The following is a 27811-nucleotide window of genomic DNA, read 5'->3' as shown; positions in this document are numbered from 1 at the left end:
AAGAAGAAGAAGAAGAAGAAGAAGAAGAAGAAGAAGAGGCCAACAGGAGCATAGTTAGTGGCTCACCTTTTTCCCTTGGTGGTGGGTTTGTCGTAGGCTCGCAGGTACTCGACCCCGGCCTGAGTGATGATACACAGATCCACGTTGCTGCCTGAACCCAGATCACAGAAAATCCCAGCGGTGATGGCGTCTCGCACCAGCTGCTTCGCCTCGTCCAGCTGAGACGGACAGAGAGAGAGAGAGAGAGAGAGAGAGAGAGAGAGAGAGAGAGAGAGAGAGAGAGAGAGAGAGAGAGAGAGAGAGAGAGAGAGAGAGAGAGAGAGAGGGAGAGAGAGGGATAGAGAGAGGGAGAGAGGGAGCGAGAGAGGGAGAGGGAGAGAGAGAGAGAGAGAGAGAGAGAGAGAGATAGAGAGAGAGAGGGAGCGAGAGAGGGAGAGAGAGAGAGAGAGACACAGAGAGAGAGAGAGAGAGAGAGAGAGAGAGAGAGAGAGAGAGAGAGAGAGAGAGAGAGAGAGAGAGGGGGAGAGAGAGAGAACATATAATACAGACTGAGGTTAACCGTATTGTGTTTCTGCAGTTAAAAGACTTAAACATGAAAAGTGAGGCAGTTCTGAAGCTTATAATGAGAATATTTGCAGATATTTTGCCCATAAAACTGATTTAATTTAAAAAAAAAAAAAAGAAAAAAAAAAGAAAATTCAGTCTCACCTCCATGTTTGGTTTGAATCTGTCCTCAAACACAGAGACAGCGGCTGCAGAACCAGAACCTGAAACAACAATCAAACATTCATTTTTTAGCTCAATCTAGATGCAGTGAGCAGGTTTTTCTAGAAAAATCTCACCACCCAGACACACCTGCAACTCCTCCTTTCCTTCCTTCCTACCTTCCTTCCTTCCTTCCTTTCTTCCGTCCTTCCTTCCCTCCTCCCTTCATTCCCTCCTTCCCTCCTCTCTTCCTTCCTCCTTCCCTTCCTTCCTCCTTTCCTTCCTTCCCTACCTTCCTTCCTTCCCTCCTTCCTTCTCTCCTCCCTTCCTTCATTTCCTAGCACCCTCCTTTCCTTCCTTCTTCCTCCCTTCCTCCTTTCCTCCCTTCCATCCTTCATTCCTTCCTCCCTTCCTTCCTCCCTTCTTCCTCCCTCCCATCCACCCTTCCTTCCTCCTTTCTTCCCTTCCTTCCTCCTTTCTTTCCTTCTTCCTCCCTCCCTTCCTTCCTTGACTCGAGGACAACAGGAGGGTTAAGTATAGACAGCACATGATTACACATGAAGGCGTACCCATGGTGAGGAAGGGCAGCTTGTCGTAGGAGCCGTGTGGGTAAACGCTGTACAGGTGAGCTCCGGTCACATCGACTCCTCCGACGATCAGAGATGAACCCACCTGACCCTGGTACCTAAAACATAACACACACACGTCACCACAACAGGCTGCTGCTTCTTCTCAGTGGGACAAGAAACAAGAACATAAAACCCAAGAAAAATGCAATAGATTATTAGTAATGTGGCATTTTGTCTCAGTCATGTGTCATCAGTTGATTGGCCATCATGACAAAGATTTGGGCATTTATAAACATCAAATTAGTGACATCATGCTGACATTATGTTGTTTATTATATGTAGGAATCACGGCGGGACTCGACACATGATCAAAACCAAATCATTATCTGTCCAAAAGTGTTTTTATAATTGTTGAACCAAATACACAATAATTAACCTTTGTGTCGTCCTCCTGGGTCAAATTGACCCCGTCTGTTTTGACTGTCCCTTCTTTCCTCCCTTCTGTCCTTCCTTCCTCCCTCCCTTCCTCTTTTCCTTTCCTCCCTTCCTTCCTTCCTTCTTTCCTTCCTTCTTCCTCCCTTCCTTCCTTCCTTCCTCCCTCATTTCCTTCTTTCCTCCCTCTTTTCCTTCCTTCTTCCTCCCTTCCTTCCTCCTTTCCTTCGTTCCTTCGTTCCTTCCTTCCCTCCTTCCTTCCTCCCTTCTTTCCTTCCGTCTGTCCTTCCTTCCTTCTTTCCTCCTTTCCTTTCGTCCATCCCTCTTTTTTCCTTCCTTCTTTCCTTCCTTCCTCCCTCCCTTTATCTTTTCCTTTCCTCCCTTCCTTCCTTCCTTCCTCCTTTCCTTCTTTCTTCCTCCTTTCCTTCCTTCCTTCCTCCCTCCTTTCCTTCTTTCTTCCTTCATTCCTCCCTCCTATCCTTCCTTCTTCCTCCCTCCCTCCCTCCCATCCTTCCTTCCCTTGACTCAGGGACAACAGGAGGGTTAAAATTGGATAAACAAAATCTAACTGGGCAAAACTTTATTGAATTATAATTACATACAACTAATTATTAACAGTTATCAAGGCATTATTTGGAGGTATTTTTGTGCTTTCCTTCCTGTCTCTTCATTTTTAAAATCTCCTCACCTGAACAGCATCTGTTTCAGCTGTCTGGTTACCATGGCGACGAGAGGAGGCCGCCCAGTGTTGAGTGTGTGCAGCTCCACGTTGGACGACATGATCTGCGTGGTGATCTCTGCGTCTGCGGCCCACGCCGGCGCCGCAGCAGCTAAAACACACACACACACACACACACACACACACACACGCACGCACGCACACACACACACACACACACACACACACACACACAAGCACACACACACACACACACAAGCATAAGACACAGATTAACAAATAAATCCACAGTCCTCCTTCTGTGTAGAAATGTGTTTAAAGGTTGATCTGAAGCTAATATGAAGCTTAGTCGTCAGAAAGAAAGAAAGAAAGAAAGAAAGAAAAAAAGAAAGCAAAACAAGGAGGAAGGAGGAAGGAAGGAAGGAGGGAGGAAGGAAGGAAGGGAGGAAAGGAAAGAAGGAAGGGAGGAAGGAAAGGAAGCAAGGACGGAGGAAAGAAGGAAGGAAGGAAGGTAGGAGGGAGGAAAGAAAGAGAAAAGGAAGGAAGAAGGGAGGAAAGAAGGATGGAGGAAGGAAGGGAGGAAAGGAAAGAAGGAAGGAAAGGAAGCAAGGATGGAGGAAAGAAGGAAGGAAGGAAGGTAGGAGGGAGGGAGGAAAGAAAGAGAAAAGGAGGTAGGAAGGGAGGAAGGAAGGAAGGAGGGAGGAAGGAAGGGAGGAAAGGAAAGAAGGAAGGGAGTAAGGAAAGGAAGGTAGGAGGGAAGAAAGAAAGAGAAAAGGAGGGAGGGAGGGAGGAAGGAAGGAAGGAAGGAAGGAGGGAGGGAGGGAGGGAGGGAGAAAGGAAAAGAGGTTGTCTCATCTCATCCTGATGAACTGCAGATCAAACTCTTCCTCTACTCACTAGATCTTAGGAGCGATGTAGTGAATCTTCATGCAGTTTTTGTCGGCCACCACCATGTCGTCTGTCGCTCTGGTGTCTGCTCCGAGGATCACTCCATCCTGCCGGGCGCGGACAAAAAAATAGAAACACCTGGTTGACTCCCTGAACAACTTCCAGCTTTTGGATGAGTAGCTAGATATGTTGCTTTATTGCATTTATACTGTATCTTATAACTCATCTGAATCATCATATCAACGGTTCCTATGTCTTATAAAACACTGCAGGCACCTTATAAACGATGCCAGCGATGGTCGTCCCCGTCTTTCTGGCGTTGGGAGCTTTGTAGCCCAGCTCTGAAAAACTGGACTCCAACATCGTGTTTCTGTAAAATGAGGAAGAAGAAGGAGACAGAAACATGTTTATATATCACACACACATTTAAGCTTTGTGTCGTCCTCCCGGGTCAAATTGACCCCCTTCTGTTTTGACTGTTGCTTCTTTCCTCCCTTCCTTCCTACCGTCTGTCCTTCCTTCCTTCCGTCTGTCCTTCCTCCCTCCTTCTCCTTCTCTCTTTCTTTCATTCCTCTCTCTTTCCTCCCTTCCTTCTTCCATCCCCCTTTCTTCCTTCCTTTTGTCCTCCTTCCCTCCCTCCTTCTTTCCTTCCCTCCTTCCTTCCTCCCTCCCTCCTTCTCTCTTTTTTCCTCCCCTCTACCTTCCTCCCTTCCTTCTTTCCTCTGTCTTTCTTTCCTTCCTTCCTCCCTTCTTCCTTCCTCCCTCCCTCCCTCCTTCCTTCCTTCCTTCCTTCCTTCCTTCCTTCCTTCTTTCCTTTCCTCCATTCTTTCCTTCCATTCGATTTCGATTCATAAGGTTCTGAATCGATTAATCACGATTCGATTCAATTCAATCTGCTCTTAAATAATGAAAATGGCTCAACTGTGTTACAAAATACAAATGTACTTTATTTTTTCTCTTCACATTAAACATTAAACAACAGGTTTTAAGTGCAAACTTGTAAATTGGACAGTTTAAACTTGAGCTGTAAACAAAACTGTCTCAAGTCTCAAAAGTGCAATTGTGAAGTTAGAAAGGAAGTGAAAGTGTTTGAACTACAACATTCAATCACTGCAAATTGCATTAAGGCTGTTTATTAAAGTAACCCCTGGCGTTGTATATCTGTTTTCACATTACTACTGCTGTTTCAAAACATATTGTTTCTGTAAATGATGCCAACCAATAAAGCTTTATAAAAAAATAAAAACTTCATGGAGAAAAATGGATCTCATGCCCTATGAATCGATAATGCAAAATTTAAATGAAATCGATCCAAAATCGATTAAATCAATTTTTTTTACCCAGCCCTAACTATTACAGTAATTTATTTTGAGCATTTACTGTCAAAACCTGGTAAAAGTGTAATTGATAGTGACACTATACAGAGAAAATGCATGTGAAGGAGTCAGATTACACTCTTAAACTGGGTGATTATTGACATTTAAAAGGATGAAAAAGATGACAAATTGCTAATAAAGCTTGATTGTTTTTAATCTAAATATATTTTCAATTAGTTGAACTGATAAACAGTGTTTACAGTGTATAACAGGCAGTATTTTCAACATGAATCCAGTTTAATGTGTTGTCTTATTATGTGTTTTATTAAGGAAAGGTACAGAGTAAGTATGATATCTGACTAATCTTGTAGTTTTTTCTATACTTGAAGGTTTCTGGCACATGTAGCTGCTGCTGCTGGTTTGTATTTCTTGGTTCAATAATATAATTCTGTGTCTCTACATTGATTCTTCTGTCTCCGTTTGAACCAATGAAACCTCAAACCTGCGTGTCCAACCTTCCTATGTTGAATTTTCTGTCTATATTTCATCTTTTCTAATGTGACTGGAGGGTGTAATGGTAGAGAGGGTTGTATCTTAAAGCCCTCTGAGAGAAATGTGTGTTTTTAAGCCATACTGTGATACACATGTTCTCACTGTGGAGCCTCAGACTCTCTTCAAATCCTTCAAATCAGTCTCATGAAGGCTGTAATGAAGCTTCCCATCAGACAACGGATCATAAGTGATGATTAAATGATGCTTTATAAACTCACAATGAACTACAGACACACTTCAGCTATACACACCATGAACAGTGTGGTAATAAACAAGCATTTCCTCCATCTTAGCTTCAGTAGCAACAGTCCAAAAAAAATGGATGCATTGCTTCTTTACCTGCGGCTGTTTTCAAAGCAGAAACCTCCAGCCTCCATCTCAAAGGGCTTCAAAGTGTGGAGCATCTTTACAGGTGAAGGGAGATGAATCTGAAGGGTGAAGAAACGGAGCTGAGGGTTAAAATAAAACCCTGCTAACAGCCAGTGTGTCAGCGCTTTTCATGGGTTTCTTTTTACTTTTACTTTCATTTCTGTAATGCAGCAAGCCAAGCCTCCCTGCTGTCCACTGTAAAAAACAACAACAACTCCATATTAATAAGTCATATGGTCTCTTATGGAGTTTGAAAAAGGGATGTTTCATTAAACTGGCTGAAGGTGCTGTGAGAAAAGTGAGGAAATCACACTTTTCCCGCCAATTTACTTCCATATAATTCACTATTTTCACAAATAAGATTCTCAGTTTTGAAACAAAGCAGAAATTTTCACCTAAAGTTAAAAAAAATACCTTAAATTTGGCAGAATTTATAGAAAAATCATGTCTGAAAATCACTTTAAAGTAATGAACAGGTTTATTTTATCACTCACTCTGAGAATTTAAAGACTTAAGAGTTGCTGAAATGTCCTGCTTTAATACATCTACTGATATTTCTTGCAGTGTACTAAACTTTTGACAGTCAAGATGGAAGCAGTTTCCTGGACGCCTAAAATGTCGGCTCAGGTGACACACTGCAAAGTAAATGAGCTTTAATTCTTCTTCTTCTGTTTGAAACTAAGTTAAAGGTTAAAACTCAACATGGTGCATAATACAGCTACTATAACTACTATATACCTGCTATAACTTCAGCATATTAAAAGCTGAACTGATGATAATTATAGTTTAGTAAAGTTCTTTGTTGTCAGTGTTGTTTTAACCCTTTCATACTGTTCAGGTCAAATTTTTTACTTTTCTTTTTTTTACATTTGAGAGCAGTAAAAACTGTCTGAACACCTTTTTCTTTAAGCCTAATTTTTAAAGATGTTTTTTATAAACACAAAAAACACAAAAACTGAAACATTTCAACTTATAAATACAAATTTATAAAGTACATAGAGTGTATTATGTGTTATATGTGACTTTTAAATTAAAAATAAGCATTCAAACATGTTGTTGCATTGTGCTCATACAATAAAATGATGTTCTTCAGTTTCAGGTAACACAGGATCATAATATAGTGCAGTGATTCTCAACATTTCTATAGTCAATGAGCCCGAATCTGACACAAATTAGAGCACAGACCAAAACAGTCATATAAACAAACTGTGAAAAAAACTAAAGAATAAACTCTGTCTGCTCTGTGTTTATGGATTTAAACATAGATTTGTGGTTCTACCAATTATCACATTTACTGTCAGATTTAACTGTGAAAACTTTCATTATTTTTTCATGAATGTTTTTATTTTATTATTAACTCGTGCTTCTTCTCAGTGAATATTTCAGGTTGAACAGTAGAGTTCAGTCTCAGTGCAGTACATGTGTTGTCTGCGGTGCTGACCTCCATTTAAATATGAGTTAGGAGCTCCATCTACTGTCAGAGTAAGATATTACATTGGAAGAAATTACACTTCTCACATTGTTTCATTACAATAAATGTTCAAATGATCCAATATTTCAGCAGAAATCAAAGATTAGAGAAAAAGTCTAAAAATTAAAAACACATTTGTGTATCAGAACTTAGTTTTTTCTTCTTTCCTCTCCCGTTAATCATCTCACCACCCCTCACATTTATCTGCTGACCCTTTGGAGGGGCCCCACCCCTAGGTTGGGAACCACTGGACTAAACTAGCTAACTGTATATAAAGTAGTGTAAACTAGCTCCACCTCCAGCAGCTACAACAGTAACATGCTGCTCTAACACTGATGCTTCACTATTAATAATCTAATGATGTCATAATAATAATATATCAGTCAGAGGACCAAACCACTACTTTTACTGTAATACTGCATACTACATCACTCATAATACTGCAGTACTTTAACTGTAATACTACATACTACATCACTATAATACTGCAGTACTTTAACTGTAATACTACATACTACATCACTATAATACTGCAGTACTTTTACTGTAATACTGCATACTACATCACTCATAATACTGCAGTACTTTTACTGTAGTACTGCATACTACATCACTCATAATACTGCAGTACTTTTACTGTAATACTGCATACTACATCACTCATAATACTGCAGTACTTTTACTGTAGTACTGCATACTACATCACTCATAATACTGCAGTACTTTTACTGTAATACTGCATACTACATCACTATAATACTGCAGTACTTTTACTGTAATACTGCATACTACATCACTATAATACTGCAGTACTTTTACTGTAATACTGCATACTACATCACTCATAATACTGCAGTACTTTTACTGTAGTACTGCATACTACATCACTCATAATACTGCAGTACTTTTACTGTAATACTGCATACTACATCACTATAATACTGCAGTACTTTTACTGTAATACTGCATACTACATCACTCATAATACTGCAGTACTTTTACTGTAATACTGCATACTACATCACTCATAATACTGCAGTACTTTTACTGTAATACTGCATACTACATCACTCATAATACTGCAGTACTTTTACTGTAATACTGCATACTACACCGCTCATAATACTGCAGTACTTTTACTGTAATACTGCATACTACATCACTCATAATACTGCAGTACTTTTACCGTAATACTGCATACTACATCACTCATAATACTACAGTACTTTTACTGTAATACTGCATACTACATCACTCATAATACTGCAGTACTTTTACTGTAATACTGCATACTACATCACTCATAATACTGCAGTACTTTTACTGTAATACTGCATACTACATCACTCATAACACTGCAGTACTTTTACTGTAATACTGCATACTACATCCCTCATAATACTGCAGTACTTTTACTGTAATACTGCATACTACATCACTCATAATACTGCAGTACTTTTACTGTTAAACATACGTCATTACGTCATCTCGTCGCTAGGTGACAGCATATTTTGAACCGCCTCAGCAGGTTAACGGTTGGTCGGTGTGTGTCAGTTAACTGTTTCACCGGGAACATCACGGAGCTGCTGCCGGTTCATCACGACGAAAACAACCGGTAGAGAGACTCGGCCGTGTTAACCCCTCCCCCGGTGTTCACCTGCCGTTTCTGTGCTTTATATATATATTTATAACCGGTAAAGCTTTTTAAGCTAGTGTGTGCGGCGTTACCATGGTGACGCTCCGTGGTCGAGGTCCAGCGGTCATGGAGCAGCAGCAGAGGCCGACCGGGAGCATCGAATCCCGGCCACCGGAGCCTCCAGTGACCCGGAGCAGAGGCACCGTGATACCCGACCTGTCCAATGTGAGTCTGCCCGCCTGTGTGAGCAGCTGACCGGGCTTTTTAAACCAGGCTGCCCCGGCATCTTTTGAGTTTTAATTCGCTTCTGTATTAACTGTCTGCAGTGGTGGAAAGTAACTAAGTACTTTCACTCAAGTAATTAAGTACAACTCTGAGCTACTTTTCTGAAATTCTTTATTAGGAAAACTCCTTGAGATGTACCAACTCGTTTTCGAGGGGGTCCTGAACAAAATACAACACAGCAAAAACATTACAAAAGAAAATGACAAACAAATAAATAAATAATACCATCATAAAGACAAACAGAATACATGAAAACAAAATATAACAAAAGCACAACAAACATGCACATATCAAACAAGACAAAAAACAACAACAACACAATAGTAGAGCCTACAATTACAACATAATAAACAGCAGGGAATAATGATACAAGCATAAGTGTTTTTATAAGGGTTCCCAATTCCTGGAAAAGTTATGAAATTGAAGTTTTCCAGGTCTGGAAATGGTTGTGAATTAAGGATGACCTGCTCTGATATCAAAGATAAGGATATCAGACAGGCTGCATTAACTTGGACCCCCACTTTTACCATGTCAAAAATCAGTAGGTTCATTTAATATGAATACACTGCTCATTAATTTCTATATTTAGCTTTTTAATATCTTCTAATATGTGATCTGGGACCAAAGGCTTCCTCTGGATGTAATTATTAAATGCATCCATCATTTAGTGAGATCAAAGTGTCAAAACAGCTGTTAAAAGGCTCCAGAATACAGGAAATGACATCATCTCTGTCAAAACATTTCTGGGGGAAGACCCTTTGTTAAACTACTTAAATTAAGTCATGGGAATGGGGTAAAATATTATAGAATAGTTATGGAAAAGTTTTTGAAAATTCATTGGTAAAAATGTGTGGGAAATGTCAAAATAATGTAATAATGTAAAATGTCAGTGAAATTGAGTGGTTCAGTAAAAGAGAAAAGAATGAATAAAATAAAATAAAATTGGAAAGGTGTTATAGTCTACATGTACATTTGAGATGAAAATAAGTTGACACGGCATGTTTAAACAGTCTGAAAGATGAAATGGAGCGAATATTTACTGGTAAATTATTCAAATCAATTTTTTTTATGTGGACTTTGAAACATTAGGTACTGAAAAGAAGGTAGTTTACTCGAGTATTTCCATTTTATGCTTCTTTGCATTTCTACGTCAAACATTTCAGAGGTAAATATTGTACTTTTTACCCCACTACATGTATTTGCCACTTTAAATTACCAGCATTTAAATATTCTAACTACTCTTTTAATTGTCTGCTTTTTCCTTTTTCCCTTTTTTAAAATTTCCCATGCACTTTAAGCTGCATTACTGTGTGAATAGTGCCATATAAATAAAGTATATTATTATTAGGCCTATTATTATTTATACATTAAAAAAACCTTCTCTGCATATTCTATAATACGCTGCGATATTATATATCCTGTTTATTTTTTATCATTGAAGAAAGCTAATAAAAATCTGCCATAAAATGAAACAAATTATTATTATTATTATTTTACATGTACATGCATACGTGTGGTAGTAAACTTATTAAGTGTTAAATAATATCATAATAATAAATGTGTGTGCTGTAGTAGAGAAGCATTAATATTATCTGTAGTGCTGGTTTAAAGCTTTTTAGAGCTGCAACTAATGATTATTTTCATTATTGATAAATCTGTTGATGATTTTCTGGATTAATTTGTTAGATGTTTGGACTATAAAATGTTAGACAAAGGGCCACAACTCATAGATATCCAGTTAGCAGTTTCTCTTTAAAAACATGACTCACAATCATTAACTGAGTATCAAAATAGTTACAATTCACCAGTTACTGAAATGTTTGATTTGTTTGTTACTCAGAGATTTAAAGCTGATGACCAGAATGAAGCTGACACAGAAACACAAAAGGATGACAGTCGGAAATCAGCGAGAAACAGGTGAGTCGGGTCTGATTAAAATGTCATTCATTTACTTCACCAAGCATCTAACGGAGCTCTTAAATAAAGGACATAATAAAGTAAAACCAGATATATGACATAAAAACAATAAATGTGGTGGTTGTTGAAACTGTTTAACTCTAACCCTTTGAATGTTTTCTCACACTGAGGTTTGTTTTGTGTTTATAGGAACTCTCAGTGGCTTCGAAAAAACGCAGGTAAGGACGAAGATGTTAACGTTAACTCTTCACAAAACTTCTAAAACATTAGATAGCGGTCATTTCAACGCAGCGGCACTTCACTTAATTTACACACCGACACTTTTAAATCACTGCCGCTCAGACTGAGACTCCTCACTTTGATGTTTTTAGAGGGAAAACAGACTGTCTGCAAAGATTTTAAATACATTTAAATAAGCAACTGTTTCCTAACTAGTCATATGAACTTAAAAAGGTGATTTTACAGTATTGTGTTCACAGTTTATTTCCGTTTCCCTGAAGTGGAGAAAACAATCTCTCATTCAGAGAATTTAGCAACCTGACAGGGTGAAAACACACATCAGTCAACATGTACTGTATAATAACGTGTGTGCGTGTGTGTGTGTGTGTGTGTGTGTGTGTGTGTGTGCAGGTGGAAGAGACAGCAGGACGGGCGGGCTGAGGAGAAGCACCAGGCCGACCAAACCGACCAGCAGATATCAGGCTCCCAACATGTTTGACGGCATCAGTGACAAGTAAGACGGCAGCTCTCATCAGCGCAGCCTCCTCGTTAGGGCCGAACACTGACGATTGTTTTCATTATTGATGATTGTCTCTCTGCAGCTCGTCGAGGACGGTCATCAAGACGATGGACAACATGAAGAGCAAGAGGCGGCTCAGCAACAGCAAAGAAGGAGTGAGTGACGCAGTTACCTGAAATATGTCTGGATTCACTAGGAAAGACGTTGTTTGGTCCACTGTTAAAGCTAAAAAACGTGTTAAAACGTGTGTGAATAAGTTTTAGAGTTAGAGATAAAATCTAAACTACACAGACTAGACTGCAGGAAGCAAACAGCTCTACATTTCTCAAGCAGAACGAGAAGTGTGCTGAATGTGCATCATCACTCCGTCGTTCCCTCACTCTTTATTAACGAAGGCTGCGTCCAAAATCACTCCCTAATTCATTCATTCATTGCTCCCTATATAATAAACACTGAATAGTTTAATTAATAAGCAGCAAATCAAGATTTCAGACACTAACTAGTCATCATCATTTTCAGCTGTAGAGTCATGTGAGCATTGCATTGAAGGATAATTAGCAGAAAGTAGTGTACATGCCATGGACTCTACTTTTTTTGATCTATGCTGGAATATTTGAGGGCAAAATATAGTTGAGATTTTTATATACTCAGCATTCAAACACTCACATAAAATAGCAGAGGGTAATATAGAGCACTTTATAGTAAATAGGGAGTGATTTCAAACACAGCTTACATCATAGATGCTACATAACGAACGTGATAGTGAGCAGCAAACTGAGATTTCTGTCACGAGTAATGCAGAGCAGGTTGACCCGAATGCAGAGATCACAAACAGACAAGAACTGAAGAAGACTGACAAGACTCAATAAAACAGACTCAATAAAACAGAGGATCCAACAGAGACAGGACAGAAAACCAAGACCTAAATACACAAGGGGTGATTACACACAGGACACTACAGGCCTACATAGTCAGATGAATCACATGAGGAAATCAGGCAGGAAAACAGGGGAAGTGAAAATAACAGAATCACAAGGAGAACACATTTCAAAATAAAACAGGAACTAAAACACAAACAAAGGCAGGATGTGACAATTTCAGACTCTTAATAATCATCATCAGTAAGTGTCACCACCGTCAGCTGCAGAGTCATTCATTTTCATGTCTATAAATGGCAGAAAGTTACTGTTTTTTATTCCATTGTGGGACTTTTAAAGGCGACATAAAGCAGATAAATTAACACAGTCAGCATTCAGACACACAGGTGAACATGATTCATTATGATGTAAACACACACAGGCCTCGTGTTTATGTTTGGTTTGAAACTGCAGCTGAAGCGTGTTGAGACAGTGTGTGTGTGTGTGTGTGGGCGCTGCCTCTCTTATCAGATTGTGGTGAGAGCGGCGCACCCAGCTGCACCCTGCTCCCGCTCCCTCTGTGGAGCCGGCGGTGGGGAGTGGGCGACGCGACCGTATCTCTATCAGCCACCACCACATGGGACAGCGGCCGAGAGCGGAGAAGCTCCAGCCCTTGTTTTTGTGTTTTGTTGACAGAAACAAGGAGCGACGTTGTTTTAGATCTGTCGGTCTCGAGGTGGCTCGTCTCCCCTCGAGTGATGTCATCATTGTGATTTAACTGAGAGGAAATGATCCCAGTGATGATGACATTTATAATTATAATTACAAATACATGGCTTCTCAGTAAATTCTGTCACAATATTGCATCATATTGGAAACTAAAAGGCGGAGACGCTGCACTGACCCATTTTGACATTTGACAACTGTAAAAACTCCCAAATCTCTTTTACTCTGAAATTTGAATACTTTTCCTAAAGTGGTCCAAAATGCACAGAAATGAAAATATTTTCAAATGTATAGGTGCTACAAATTTTAATCATTATTGCTATGTTATATTTTCATGTCTTAGGTAAAATAGGACATGTTATTGTGTGATAGGAGATGTTTAGTGGTGTAAAAGCTAAAAAATACACTCTCTCTACTCTCTGAAACATGAATCAAGGTTTAATCACATTTATTGATCAGTCAGATCGACTATTGATGCTTTCTTAACACATCTGACCTGACCCAGAACATACTGCGAGCTGTAGAATATGAACAGTATGTGAAGGTTAAGGGCCACTAGTAGAGAATAAACACTACTTTCTTGCCTCATGTTTATGTCACAGTAAAGTTGTTCTCACTTTGTGTTTTTTGTGTTTGATGAACTTGCAGAAGATCTACTCTAAAGCCCAGAGGAGCAGAACGCCTGTGCCACCGGCGAGAGAGCCCAGCGACAGCGAGGAAGAGAACAGTTCGTACAAACACGATGGAAAACAGACAGAATGAGAAGAGAGAAGTTAGGAGGCTCACAGGGTTTTACGGAGGTCTGAGAGGTTTGTTCTTGCGTTTTCAGGCACGGTCGACGACGACGACAACGACAGCAGACAGGAAGCGGCCGCAGACGAGGACAGCAACTGCAGTGTCAACGAGAACTTTGACGCCAAACTGAGCCGAGCCTCGTCTCTCTACCAGGGACCAACCAGCGGTCAGTCCTGCACCACTGATTACTCAGTCAGAATCTAATATAGCAACTGCAATCAGTCAAAACAATCGCATTTAGAGATCTTTTCAAAATCCTTCAGCCTTAATTTGAATCTCTTCACTTCAGTGCTTTCTTCTTTCATGAACTGTTCCTACGGTCAGAAAGCTGAAACACTCAGTTGATTGCTGTTAGGGGAAATATGTTCTCCATAAATAGGAAAGGAAGGTGGTTGAAGGTACTGCCATGTTTTCTTTTCACTGACTGCACAGTTATGTAGAGCAGAATCATCCAATATCAGTATTAGTTCCTCTGATTATATTCCTGTTGGGGTTAAAAGGAAAGTAAGCAGCCGTAGTGAAAGGTGGACAGATTCTGCAGAATATATAAAGTCTGATAAGTTTCAGTCCTCAACCATGTAACTTTAAATATGATTAGTTTTTACCTTGTTAAAACTACAAGTCCAAAGCAGGAAGTAATGATGTTGTTCTCTGATGTTGTTCAGAGTTCCCTAAAGGAACGTTACGGATCAGCGCCTCCGGACCAAACATGACCCGCAGAGGAGCCTACAGGTCAGACTTTTCTCTTTTATTTTGGTAAAAGGAGGATGATGAACGATGCTTTTTCAGCTGTGGGCCTAACGGGGGGGGGGGGGGGGGGGGGGGGGGGGCACTGAGTTAAGCAGTAAGGAACGTTCAAGGGGTTTAGTTTATATTTAGTCCCTTAGTTTGTGTTTTAATGGCTGTTATTATGTTATTATGACTGCTGTGTTTGTCTGTAGCTTAGAAACTGACCTGCAGATTCAGCTGAGATACAAGACTGTAAACAGTTGTTAATGTCTGAAATGAGTCAAATGTTGATGTGGTTCCTTTTGTCCTCCAGACCAACTAAGACCGTGTGGTCGAGTCAGTCCGAAGAAGACTCTGATGATGAAGATCAGAACGATGGAAAAGGCTCCGGCAGGTCAGTAGGAGGACATAAACTCTTCCTATGCTTACCTGGACTGACACATTTATTACTTTTAGGTGTTTAAACTGTAAAACAGGGCTGCAACTAACCATTATTTTTCAATATCGATTAACCTGCCGATTAGTTTTTAGATACACTGATTAATTGATTTGCCAATTAAATGTCAGAAATTAGTGAAAAATGCTGTTAATAATTTCTTGGAGCTCGTGGTAATTCAGTTTTCAATCATGTGTGACACAGAAAGCTTATAGATCCTTAAATCTGAGAAGCTAAAACTAGCAAATGTTTCTCATTTCTGATTAAAAAGTACAATTTATCTTCTGATTAATCAATTAATCGACTAATCATTGCAGCTCTACTGTAAAGCTATCAAACAAAATCAGGTCCTGAACACATTTGAAGAGAGAAATGGGCCGCACAGCTGAAGAAATCTTGCTGAGTCGATTCTTAATATTTCTGCAGATTTGAGCTTCGTTGTGTTTAAATTTACTCTTTGTTTTTCCTCCCAGCTGTCGCCCGCTCGGCGATCTTCTGGGGACTCGCAGAGAGAAAATGAACGCAGGAGCGGGTCTGGCCGACATCGACCCCATGGCCATCGACCACTCTGTGAGTTTAGCTGCATCGTGATCTCACACCATGAAAAGAAAAGAAACCGTTGACATTTTTAGTGAAATCTGCTGGATGGTCTCATGCCTCCTCCCATCATTCGTCCTCAGGTGGGCTTCGACAGTATCGGAGGACTGTCGGGTCACATCTCCGCTCTGAAGGAGATGGTCGTCTTCCCGCTTCTCTACCCCGAAGTGTTTGATAACTTCAAGATCCAGCCTCCCAGGTAACACACACACACACATTAGTAAATGTACTTAGTTACTTTCCATCATTAAGAGACACAAAACTCACTTAATTATAATGTTAAATAAAGAGACAACACCTCATCTGGCTGTCTGACAAATGTGATCAATTTATATTAATCATCAAACTTGTTGCCGTGATGTTTAAAAAGGTTAAAATGTTCTTTAATTACAGTGATGACGACCAAAAAATAACACTTTAACTGTGATTATCTAAGAAAATCAGATAAATGTTTCCTGCCCGTGTCTCTGCAGAGGTTGCCTGTTCTACGGTCCTCCCGGGACGGGGAAGACGCTGGTGGCCCGGGCGCTGGCCAACGAGTGTAGCCATGGCAACAGGAAGGTGGCTTTCTTCATGAGGAAGGGCGCCGACTGCCTCAGCAAATGGGTCGGCGAGTCGGAGCGGCAGCTGCGGCTGCTGTTTGAGCAGGTAACACTCAGTCCTGACGCTGCCCCCTGCTGGCTGACTGTTTCAATTCATTCATGTATTTAAGGAATACAGTTAATACAGTGGTTTGTGTGCTGAGTGTTGTTGTGTGTCGTCCTCAGGCGTATCAGATGCGTCCGTCCATCATCTTCTTTGACGAGATCGACGGTCTGGCTCCGGTACGATCCAGCAGACAGGACCAGATACACAGGTCAGAACCAGCAGACTGTCTGCAGTCTTTGTGTCTGTGTTCTGCTTTTACTGCAGACACATCTTTAACTTTATGATGTTATATTTGGAGTGTGGATGAATAAACTGCAGCTGATGTCTGTCAGCTGTTATATGAAGGCAAACGTTTAGTTATTCTGTGTGTGTGTGTGTGTGTGTGTGTGTGTGTGTGTGTGTGTGTGTGTGTGTGTGTGTGTGTGTGTGTGTGTGTGTTTTCTGTCCCTCAGCTCCATCGTGTCGACGCTCCTGGCTCTGATGGACGGTTTGGACAGTCGAGGTGAAGTCGTGGTGATCGGAGCGACGAACCGGCTGGACTCCATCGACCCAGCGCTGCGGCGGCCCGGACGCTTCGACAGGGAGTTCCTGTTCGGCCTGCCGGACAGAGAGGTGACGCTCGCTCTCAGGCTTTATTTTAGTTTCTTCTTAATATTTGTGATTTAGTATTATTATTATTTTCATTGTTTCATTGCCTCCATGTTGTCTTATTCTGTATGTGTGAATCTGTGTGTGTTTCAGTCCCGTAAAGAGATCCTGAAGATTCACACCCGGCAGTGGAAACCTCCTCCAGCTGAAGACTTCCTGGATGAACTCGCTGAGAGATGTGTCGGTAAGACAGAGTGAGACCAATGCACGCAAGAGAAAATAAGAATGATGAAAATCTTTAGAGAACTTAAATAAAATAAGTAAAAAAATAAAATAATTAAATAAATAAGTAAAATAAGACAGAAAAGAGAGGGTTAGTTAGTATAAACTAGGTTAAATTGGATTAAAAGGATGAAAGAAAAGTAAAATAAGAGATGGAGTTTAATAAAAGCTGGACTAAAAATAGGTTAAAAAAGATCAAAAGACAAAAGATACAGATGAACAAAATAAGATAAAACTGTAAAATGATAATAATAGAAAATAGAAAGACTTTAAAACAATTCAGTTCTTAATCAACAGCAAGGCTGAACAGGAAGGTTTTGAGCTTCCTTTAAAAAAAGATACATTTGCAGATGAATTGAATTTGTTTGCTACTGTATGTAACTTCCTGCCCGTCTGTCTCCTAGGTTACTGTGGCGCTGACATCAGGGCGGTGTGCACGGAGGCGGCTCTGTGCGCTCTGCGTCGCCGCTACCCTCAGATCTACGGAACCTCCCAGAAGCTCCTGCTGGACGTCTCCTCCATCGCCGTCAGCAGTTGCGACTTTGCGTCGGCCATGAAGAAGATGTCGCCGGCCTCGCAGCGCTCCGCCGCCTCGCCCGCCAAACCCCTGTCGCCCGTTGTCCACCCGCTGCTGGGCGCCGCCCTGACCCACATCCTGCAGGCGCTGCAGAGGCTGTTCCCCCACGCTGAGCAGGGGATGAAGAGGAAGAGGGAGCCAGGTGGGTGAAGGCCTGAGGAGCTCCTGCTGACGTCCTGATGAAATCATTATCATCACTTCTTCTTCTTCTGCTTCTTTCTGCACATCAGATCTGACCTCTGGTATCCTTGACGACGGTCTGATGTACGGTGGAGACGAAGGATCCAGCACCACCAGCATCTCCACACCTTCCTCCTCCAAAGGAAAGAACTTCCTGCACTTTGCCGGGTGAGTCCGAACGTTTCGTTAAAACCAGAACCAGCAGCAGCGGTGCCAGGCATTTCTTTACTTTACTTTACTTTACTTTACTCTACCTTATTCTACCTTTACTTTAAAACACTCCTGAATAGATTTGATATTTTCAGTGAATTAGTGACAAACAAATGTGAGATCGTCCTCAACCTGAAGCCAACTCAGTTACACCGTCTTTTATCCTCTTTATCTATTGTACTCTTGATTTTCTATAAGCTGCACTACTGTGTAATGGAGGCACTTATATTTATTCACTTTATTATTTAACTTAAATTTATTATATATTTATTTATTTGACTTTACATTTAAGAATTAAGTAAGTAAAGCTACTTATTTCCTGCTTTAAGTCTCCCTCACAACGAGTCATTTGAGCTGAAATAAACCAGTTAATTTTAATTTTGAACACTAAATAAATGCTTTTAATGTGTTATTATAACTTTTGAAGAACTGCTTTTATTTCTGACAGCAGATGGCGCTCCCATATCTTTGATACTTCACCACCTAATGTCTCTTTTCCTCACGTCTTAATCTCTTCTCCATATTCTTTCCTTCCTTTTTCTCTCTTCCTCTTTGCTTTCACTTCCTTTCATCACATTCCTCATCCCTCCCCTCTTCTCTGTCCTGCAGGAGTGCGGTCAAACAGCCGATGTCTCACCGTCCCAGGATGCTCCTGGCAGGTTGTCCCGGCGCCGGTCAGACGTCCCACCTGGCCCCCGCCGTGCTGCACACGCTCGAGCGTTTCACCGTCCACAGCCTCGACTCTGCCGTGCTGTTCGGCGTCAGCAGCACATCGCCGGAGGAAGCCTGCTCCCAGGTGAGTCATCGTAAAATAAAACAGCTGCTATCAGACAGACAGAGTAGAGGAAATGAAACAATGCAGAAAGTAGATTAGCTTCAAAAATTGTGTTTCAGTCAGTTGAAATGTCTCATTGTGACTTCTTATGTTTAATCTGCCGACCAAATGGAGTTTTTCATACAAGTAAAAGTATAAGAACACACTTATTTCACTGATTAAATTAGGTTCAACAAGGTTTATTGTGTCCTTGAACGCCTCCATAGAAATGATTAAAACTGCAGTAACATCTAGAGGCAATGACAGGCAATGATTCTTTATATTTAATAACAGTATTTTGCAGCTTTTACATCACAGAAAACCAACAACACAAAAGATGAAAACTATTTTAGAAGAGGAACCAACATGTTAAATCAAAATCATTCTTACTCATTAACTTTTAAGACATTTATGAGTCTAAAAAGCTGATGAAAGGGAGCAGAGTCAGTATTCAGATTCAGTGTGGTTTGCAGTCAGTAACGTCCTCCTCCGTCCCGTCAGGTGTTCTGCGAGGCTAAGCGGACGTCTCCCAGCATCCTCTACGTCCCTCACATCCAGCAGTGGTGGGAGGCGGCCGGGCCGGCGCTGAGGGCTTCTTTCCTCAGCCTGCTCACCAGCATCCCGTCCTTCTCCCCCATCCTCCTCCTCGCCACCTGCAGCGTCCCCTTCCAACAGCTGGATACAGAGGTGAGCGGCTGCACTGAGCCTGGTGTTATACTGTATTAATGGTTTCTGTTGATCCAGAGAGGAGCTCCTGAAATACTGTGAAAGTGAGATCTATCAATCAATCCATCAATCAGAGTTTAATAAGTTTAATAATAAAGTTAAAATCACAATAAAAGTGTCTCAAACTCCAAACTGGACTAAAATGATGGCTGTTTGCTTCCTCCTGCTCGTTTCTGTCCTCAGGTTCTTTCACTGTTTCGGGAGGAGTACGGCGAAGTTTACACCGTCAGCGTTCCCACCCGTCAGGAGAGGACCACCTTCTTCCAGGACCTCGTTCTGAACCAGGCGGCCGAAGCTCCGCCCACCAAAAAAACTGCGTGTACGTGACTCTAAACCAAAAGTATCAAAACAACGTACAGTAACACTCAAATGTCTGTGTGATACTGTAAATGAAACCTCCTCCTCCTCCTCCTCCTCGTCATTCCCTCTCAGTGTCTCAGGCCATGGAGATCCTCCCGCTGGCCCCCCCTCCTCCCCCCCGCCAGCTGTCTGAGCAGGAGCGCCTCCGTCTGGAGGAGCAGGAGGAGGACGTGCTGCGGGAGCTGCGCCTCTTCCTGCGCAACGTCACCGAGCGCCTCTCCCTGGACCGCCGCTTCAGAGCCTTCACCAAGCCGGTCGACATTGAGGAGGTGAGCGAGAGAGAGAGTGTGTGTGTGTGTGTGTGTGTGTGTGTGTGTGTGTGTGTGTGTGTGTGTGTGTGTGTGTGTGTGTGTGTGTGTGTGTCTGTAGGAGGTGACGGACAGGTGTGACTGAATCTCTGCTGAAAACAAAAATCATTTATCCTAAATCTGAATCAAAACACTCAGTTTCACTCTGAGATTTTAATCTGCAAAAATATTCCACTGAGAGATGATCTGCACTTATAATCTATGATGCTGACAACTTGCAAAACTCCCAAACTGTAAGAACGAGTGTTTAAAGAACTGTAGGAGCTAAATATATTTAAAAGAAGCGTAATTCCTGTTCTATTCCTGTCGGCAGGTAACTTTTGTGTCCTCCAGGGTCACCAAATTCTGTGTTGGACATTTTTTAGCCAACTTCATTCCAGCTTTACACATACGTTTGGAAATTATGGTTTATAGTCAGACGTAGAAAAAAGGTGAAAAGTCATGAAGAGACATTTTTAAATTCAGTTTTAAAGCTTACATTAAAATAAATGGCATGTGTCCGAAGCAGGTCGTTCTAAAAATGTGGAAGTTAGTTAATAGATTCATGAGAAACTGTACAGCATGTTGATGCATCGATCAATCAATCGATCAATCAATCAATCATTATTTATATAGCAGCTTTCATTCAGGTTATTGTAGGTCAAAGTGCTTCACAGTTACAACATAAAGAAAAAGAATAAAAATGACAAATTACAAAGAGAAAATTGAGACTAATGCACACCAGAGAAAAATAAGAATGATTAAAATAATAATAATTTAATAAAAATCAGTATTTATAATAAAAATCTAAAATTAAATAATTAAGAGGGGGGAAATGAGAGAGAATAAAAGGTTATTAAAAGTTAAAAACTGATGTAGAGGAATATGTATAAATGTTCATACAGAACACTTGTAATCTCTCTTATAACAACGATGATGTAACTCAAAAGACTTTCTGGTTAAATTAATGTTAAATAGAAAATTAAGCAAAAGTTGTAGATAAAATAAATGATATAAATAAATTCATAACTTTACTTGTGTGATTTATTTAACTCTCCATCATCTCCTCCTCTCATCTCCTCCTGCCATCTCCTCCTCTCATCTCCTCCTCTCATCTCCTCCTCTCATCTCCTCCTCTCATCTCCTCCTCTCATCTCCTCCTCCTTTCTCTCTCTCTGCCTCCTTCAGGTCCCAGACTACCTGCTGGTGGTCAGGAAGCCCATGGATCTGTCCACGCTGCTGTCCAACATCGACGAGCAGAAGTACGTCACCGTCAGCGAATTCATGTCGGACGCCGACCTCATCTGGAGGAACGCCCTGGAGTACAACCCCGACAGCGACCCCATGGGTGAGTGGGGGGGGGGGGCAGGGCAGCTCAACACAAATATGACCTTATTTTAAAGCTTTAAAAGATGAAGTTTGTGCTTTTCTAAAAGTATAAATCTTCATCACTGTCTCCGTGGAGCAGCCAAAAAGTGGAAAATTAAAAACCATTATAATAGAGGGGAAACGATTAATGGATTAGTCGGTCAACAGGAAATTAATCTGCATCAGCTTTGATCATTTTAGTCTATAATAAAGTAAAAGTGTCATTTCATCTGGTGCCAGATTCCCAAATGTGAGGATCTACGGATTTTCTCTGTTTTGTATAGTTTGGTTTTTGTCTGTAGGTCGGGCTAAATAAGACAATTGAAGACATTAAATTATTCTCTGGGAAATTATGATGGACATTTTTTACTATTTTTTTACTAGACCGGTTATCAAATATAAAAACAAAATGATAGATTAATCGATAGTTTATCTTTCTGCAAAATACAAAAATAAGCAGAAATTTCAGAAGCATTTCAAAAGGGATTTTTCAGTGTAGTAATGTATATTGTAGATTAGTGATATACTGTATATGTTAAATTAACTTTAAACTGTGTGTGTGTGTGTGTGTGTGTGTGTGTGTGTGTGTGTGTGTATAGACCGTCACATTCGCCACCGTGCGTGTGCGCTGAAGGACACGGTTCGCGCCATCATCAGAGACGAGCTGGACGAGGACTTTGAGGGAATCTGTGAGGAGATCAAAGAGTCGCGGATCAGGAGAGGTGAAACTTCCTGAAACTGCTGCTTCTTTCCTTTTCTCTTATCTTCTTTGTGCTTTTTTGTGGCATCTCTCTGATTCCTGAACATGTGCACAACACCTGCCGTTATATAGTGTTTAATAATCAGCCACACGCCTCCAATGTAAGATTTAAGAAGTGGTATTCATCATTTGGCTCACTTTACTTTGGTAAGAGCAGGTTTGGGTGTTTGAGAACGTTTGGTGCATTTGGAGAATGTTTGCTGCTTGAAAGTTGTCTTAAATCATTCATTCTTCAGAAAGGATTCGGGTGGTTCTTGTATGAAGCCCGATTATTTAAAATAATAGCTCTAATTGTGCCGGCAGCTTCGTCCTACAGGACTGACTCAGAGGAGGCCGGAGGCGTCTACAGCTCCGCTTTCAACAGGAACACTCGACCTTCACGTAAGTCCACGAGAAGCTCCTGAATCGCACCATGTATACTGAATATGAAATAACCTCTTAGATTTGATTATTGACCTTTGATGGCAAAATGTAGAAACTATAACATTGAGAGAAGTGATTTCCTTTGAGTGAAGTTTTCAAACGCAGCCTCAACGTGATGCACTAATGATTAAATCACCACCACAAAAACAAAAACAGTTATTACTTATAGCTCGATAATTTGCTTTTCCACTTGTTTCATTATAAAATACATGTACTGTGTATATGTAAGAGACAGCTGTGCCAAAAATGGAAATAATTCCCCTTGATAATAATGTAAAGACTCAATATTAGCCTCATGTACTTCATACTTCAGTGTCAGCAGGTTGTTTTTATCATTTAAAGTAACACATAGCAGGTTTTTTTACACTCTGATTCATTTTTCAGGCCATGAAAAATATGAAATACACACTAAAAATTCACAAACAGTCAAAACTTTGAGCTGTTTCTGGCAGTCAGAAACACATGAAGGGAAACTCTGGGACATGCAACAGGTTTTAAATGAACAAATAATGATGTGCTGTAACCCTTACATACTGTTTAGGGTCAAATTTGACCCTTTTTTAACATTTGAGAGCTGTAAAAACCATATACACATTTAGTTTAGCTGGATTCATCCTAGTATGACCCACAGTTTACAAAAATGGAGATAAAATGCATCTTTTTTTATTTTTGTGCAGCTCCTACACATTTTTATGTATGCAAATGTACGACTGTAATCCAAAATCAGAATGTATTTTAATTCTTCATATTCTATCAAATGTTTTAATCAAACATTTATTAATGACTGACAGGGAATTTATGAATGTGAATTGGTGTCGAGACTAATTATGAGTCAGAGTATGAACAGTATGTAAAGGGTTAAAGGCTAAAATCAGGTAATAAAAGTGTCCTGTATGCAGTAAACAACCGTGGATATTTTTAGGTAGACAGTAAAGGCAGCAAAAATGTATGCATACCGTAGCTCCCAATGTAGGTAGAGTTTAATGGGATGTGTTGATACCTGCATTGGGAGCAACAGTGTTTTCTGCCTTTACAGATTTAGTTTTTTGGTCCAGAAGCTGTTTTTTTATTGCAGATGTGCACATCTACCAACCTTTTTAATCTATTCACTGTATAGTAAGGGGAACAAATGTGTTTAAATGTGCTGCCATATATTTATTATGTGTAATGTGTGTCTGACGCTGAGACACTTTAAACAAACAAACTTACCGATAAGTCACTTTGAAGTAACGCTGAGGTAAAGCAACATGGACAAGAGGCTTCGGAGTCTGATTTAAGCATCAAAGCATCAGAGTGAGAGAGCAGACAGAGAGAGGAGGAGGCAGTTTGAACGGCAGCGCTGACAGGAAGGAGAAAATAGTGATAAGAGAGGAAGACTATGACTGAAATGGAAAAGTCAGGAGAGGAAGACGAGGAGATGAAGAGAGGAGTGGTAGCCGTCTGTCTCTGTCTCTTCTCTAATGACCTCTCCTCTTCTGTCTATTCCCTCACTTCCAACCCCTACGCCCCCCCGTCCCCCTTTTTTTTCTCTCTCCAGCTCGTAAGAAAAAGAGCTACAAAAAGCCCCGAAAAACCAAATGGAGCACCGGCGTCATTAAGAAACCCAAGAAGAAGAAGCAACCGGTCCCCTCCTCGTCTTCCTCCTCCTCCACGTCTAGCAGGGGCGTCTCCGAACACGACGAAAACGGGATCGCTGAAACCAAAACGGTGAACGGCTTCGCTCATCTGAGCTCGTCCGCAACTTCAGAGAGCAGCGACAGCGAGCACAGCCACCACACGGCTGCCATGAACGGCCACGGTGAAGCGCCGAACTTCTCCAGAGCCCTGACCAACGGGTATCACCATCCAGAGTCACGTCATGACCCTCAGACAGCTGACGGCGACCTCACGAGGCAGTTTGACCTTAGGCGTGTAACTCGGGCCTCGAAGGCTCCCCCCGACCCAAAGAAGATGGTGAACGGGAATGGTTTGAGCCAGTTAGGTCTGTATGCCTCCCAAAATCCCTATAACCCCGCTCTACTAACTGGTCACCGGACTACGCTGCTGCAGCTTCCAAACGCCGCCCATGAAAAGTTCTGCTTCTTCTGCTTCTTCTTCTTCTGCTGAACAAGCTTCGACAGGCCAAAGCTTCAGACTCAAAGACTCAACTGAAGTCTGACACGAGCTGAGCTGAGAGCGTCAGTCGTATTCTCAAAGAAAGGTAGAGTTAACGTGCTTCACGCCAAAAGTGGAGAGTTTTTTGGTTTACTCTACAGACTATGTGATGGTTTCAGTTCTATAAAAGACTAAACGTCCCCTTTACATCAACTTATCATAATCACTTATTAAAGGACAGGCTTTTAAATTCCTGGTTAAACGACTTTAGCTTCTGTATTGTGACATATTACCCTGTGAAAGTGGTGTACAGTTAAAGAGGGATTTCAATCAAATCCAAACATTTATTGAAATGAAGCCATGTGAGAAGTTTAGGGGGAAAAATCACTATTTGGTGGAGCTCATACAACTCATAGACATCTGAAATGTGAGCCGACTACACACTGCTTTTTGGTTTCATCTTTAACAATGTGTTGTATTTTAAAAGCTTGTTATATTATCCATTGTGTCAAATCTTCATCTGAACAGTAACTAAAGCTGTTAGATAAATGTAGTGGAGTAGAAAGTACAATATTTCCCTCTGAGATGTAGAAAGTAGCATCACATGGAAATACTACAGTAAAGTACAAGTACCTAAAAACTGTAACTGGTGAAGTGTTACATCAATACATTTGTGCTGCTGTACACGTAGAAAGACGTGATTCAGGCTGAAAAATTGACCGATCCTTTTGGAAGGTCGATGAACTCAGCAGGATACTAAACCTTCTCCTTCCTCTTCCTCAGAGAGACGTAATGAGAAGAGATCCAACGACACCGGCCTGGAACAGCCGAAGCAGCTCGAGAAGAGCAGAACTGTGAAGATCCCCGAAGAGGAAGCGACGCCGCTCGTAGTCGATCACCAAAAACTGAAGGTGAGTCGACCGGGTGAACAGTGATGAACCGCATCTCTTCACAACCACAGGTCCTGGTGGTAGACCTAAAGGTTTTATCAGGAATCAGAGGTGTGATTGCCGTCGTCACTCTTTCAGGAACTGCTGAGCCGAGCCGTGTCCAAGACGGATCGAGCTGAGGTGGAGCCGCTGGAGAAGCTCTACGCAGTGCTGGCTCAGTGCATCTACAGACACCGCAGCAACTACAACAAGACGCAGCTCATCCAGGTACGATGATCTCACCAAGACGACCGGTGGCTCCATCTATAAAACTGAAACTCTTTACTTTAACACAAATACTGGCAGAGTCATATTTCATAATATCACACGCTAGCTAAACCACGTTCGGACTGATTTTGTGTATGTAGGAGGAGTTGGAGTGATTTGATTTACCTGCTGGTCAGTGATTTTAATCCAGCTCCGCTCCAGTAATAATTACAGCTGCAGTGACTACAACAGTTTTTACTAATTTGACAGATGAACGCAAACTACAGTGGTGATTGGTCCTTTACTTTAAAATGAAAACTAGAACAGCCACTGAGGCACCTAAGGAATTAATCAAAAGCAGGGAAAAAAAGGTTCATTGTCCAGGAAAGCACGACGTTTCTTTCGGTTTATTTCTTAAAAACGGACAGACAAAGAACAATGGCGTCTGCTGCCTCTCTCCCTCTGGTAAAAAATCATAATCCCTTCTCGGTGCACACTGGTCCCACACCTGGCTAACTGTGCCCCGAATACCTTCAAAACAAAAGCATTAACCAGTACTCTAATGAACTAAAATGATACTTATATTACAATCAAACTAATTCAGCTCTATTCTTTAAAATAAAACGCAACAAATAATAGATTAATTCATTGCAAGAACAACAAATCGCTCCAACACCAACATATTCAACATATTTGGGAACCAACATGGCAACAGAAGAAGCTCATCAGGTGGGTTGTTGTAATGTCGGCTGCAGGTAGGTGCTGCTATTCTCTCATTATCTCCAATAGAAGTCATTTAGTAGCCTCTGTTTGCAGTGTAACATGACATACAGACAATTATGACGGGATTTACTGTGAAACTGAAGAAAACGTAAAAATGGGACGATTCTCAGGCAGGTTCTGCAGCCTCTTTTTTCCCTCTGGTTTTTAGTGGATTAATGGAGGTTTATTGGCGATGGACACGGACATTAATGTGTGTTCCATGTTCGTGTGTTCAGATTTAACTGAGATCTGAGATCTCTGTCTTAATGAACCTCAATAATCTGTGAGCAGCTTGTGATGAGAAAACATCGATCCCTGCTGCTCTGAGTAAAAGTATTCTGTCTCTCTTTCTCCTTGTATTCTCTCCATTCACTTTTCATGTTTTCTATTTTTGTTTCCAGGAAATGAAGAAAGAAATTGACAGTTTCTCCTGATCTACCATACCGAGTCTCTTTTTAATAAAACCTCTGTGCATCCCAACCTGAAGTGGTTTATTCTTCTTTTTGTTTTTACATTTTGATACGTTCATAAAACACATCATGTATCAGAAACACCTCAGGATTGATCATGTTAGATGTAATTTATAATATTGAGAGTATTTATGAATGTGACCAGCTTATAGAAGAGTTATTATTTATGACTATGTAGTTTTTAATTCAGCTTTATTTTGAAGGAAACTTGAATAAAAGTGTTATTGAGTCTTAAATCTACTCGTCGTCTGTGTGTTTTATGTTCAGCAGAAACTGGAAGTGATGCAGGTGTGTATTTAAATTGGACACACACATACACAACAACATACACACACCTGTGCACAATGTAGTGACACGAAACCCACCTAAACATCCAAAAATCATCTGTCTAAACCATAGACTGTATATGAGAAATGGACGTAACATCC

General features: G+C 40.9%; 2 protein-coding genes across 3 annotated transcripts in view; one reads left to right on the top strand and one right to left on the bottom strand.

Annotated features, from left to right (window-relative positions):
- Nucleotides 1-5655, bottom strand: part of psmb10 (proteasome 20S subunit beta 10) — a gene marked incomplete in the record, with an annotated part of 6012 nt that extends 357 nt beyond the window's left edge. Inside the window, 8 exon segments of the mRNA XM_062435528.1 lie at nt 67-218; nt 709-767; nt 1275-1390; nt 2395-2516; nt 2518-2536; nt 3283-3380; nt 3550-3643; nt 5481-5655. Coding sequence (XP_062291512.1) covers nt 67-218; nt 709-767; nt 1275-1390; nt 2395-2516; nt 2518-2536; nt 3283-3380; nt 3550-3643; nt 5481-5545 — 725 coding nt within the window.
- Nucleotides 5656-6100: 445 nt separating this feature from the next.
- Nucleotides 6101-27455, top strand: LOC133996131 (ATPase family AAA domain-containing protein 2-like). Of its 2 annotated transcripts, XM_062435692.1 has the most exons (29): nt 6101-6152; nt 8691-8842; nt 10743-10819; nt 11009-11037; nt 11450-11552; nt 11641-11713; nt 13790-13868; nt 13971-14102; nt 14602-14668; nt 14979-15059; nt 15575-15671; nt 15782-15897; nt 16172-16346; nt 16466-16554; nt 16799-16958; nt 17088-17178; nt 17621-17935; nt 18024-18141; nt 18793-18979; nt 19499-19684; nt 19907-20042; nt 20156-20352; nt 21559-21718; nt 22338-22460; nt 22802-22879; nt 24459-24902; nt 25799-25926; nt 26044-26172; nt 27315-27455. In XM_062435692.1, the coding sequence occupies exons 2-29, from the start codon at nt 8711-8713 to the stop codon at nt 27345-27347; spliced, it is 3735 nt and encodes a 1244-aa protein (XP_062291676.1). In that variant the 5' UTR covers nt 6101-6152; nt 8691-8710; the 3' UTR covers nt 27348-27455. The 2 variants fall into 2 exon arrangements, with proteins under 2 accessions (XP_062291676.1, XP_062291677.1); XM_062435693.1 differs by lacking the exon at nt 6101-6152 and having other exon boundaries at nt 8383-8842.
- Nucleotides 27456-27811: the final 356 nt, after the last annotated feature.

Source organism: Scomber scombrus, chromosome 16, assembly GCF_963691925.1.
Source record: "Scomber scombrus chromosome 16, fScoSco1.1, whole genome shotgun sequence".
NCBI classification, from domain to species: domain Eukaryota; kingdom Metazoa; phylum Chordata; class Actinopteri; order Scombriformes; family Scombridae; genus Scomber; species Scomber scombrus.
Note: the sequence above shows the minus strand (reverse complement) of the source record. Positions and strands in the feature narration are given on the sequence as shown.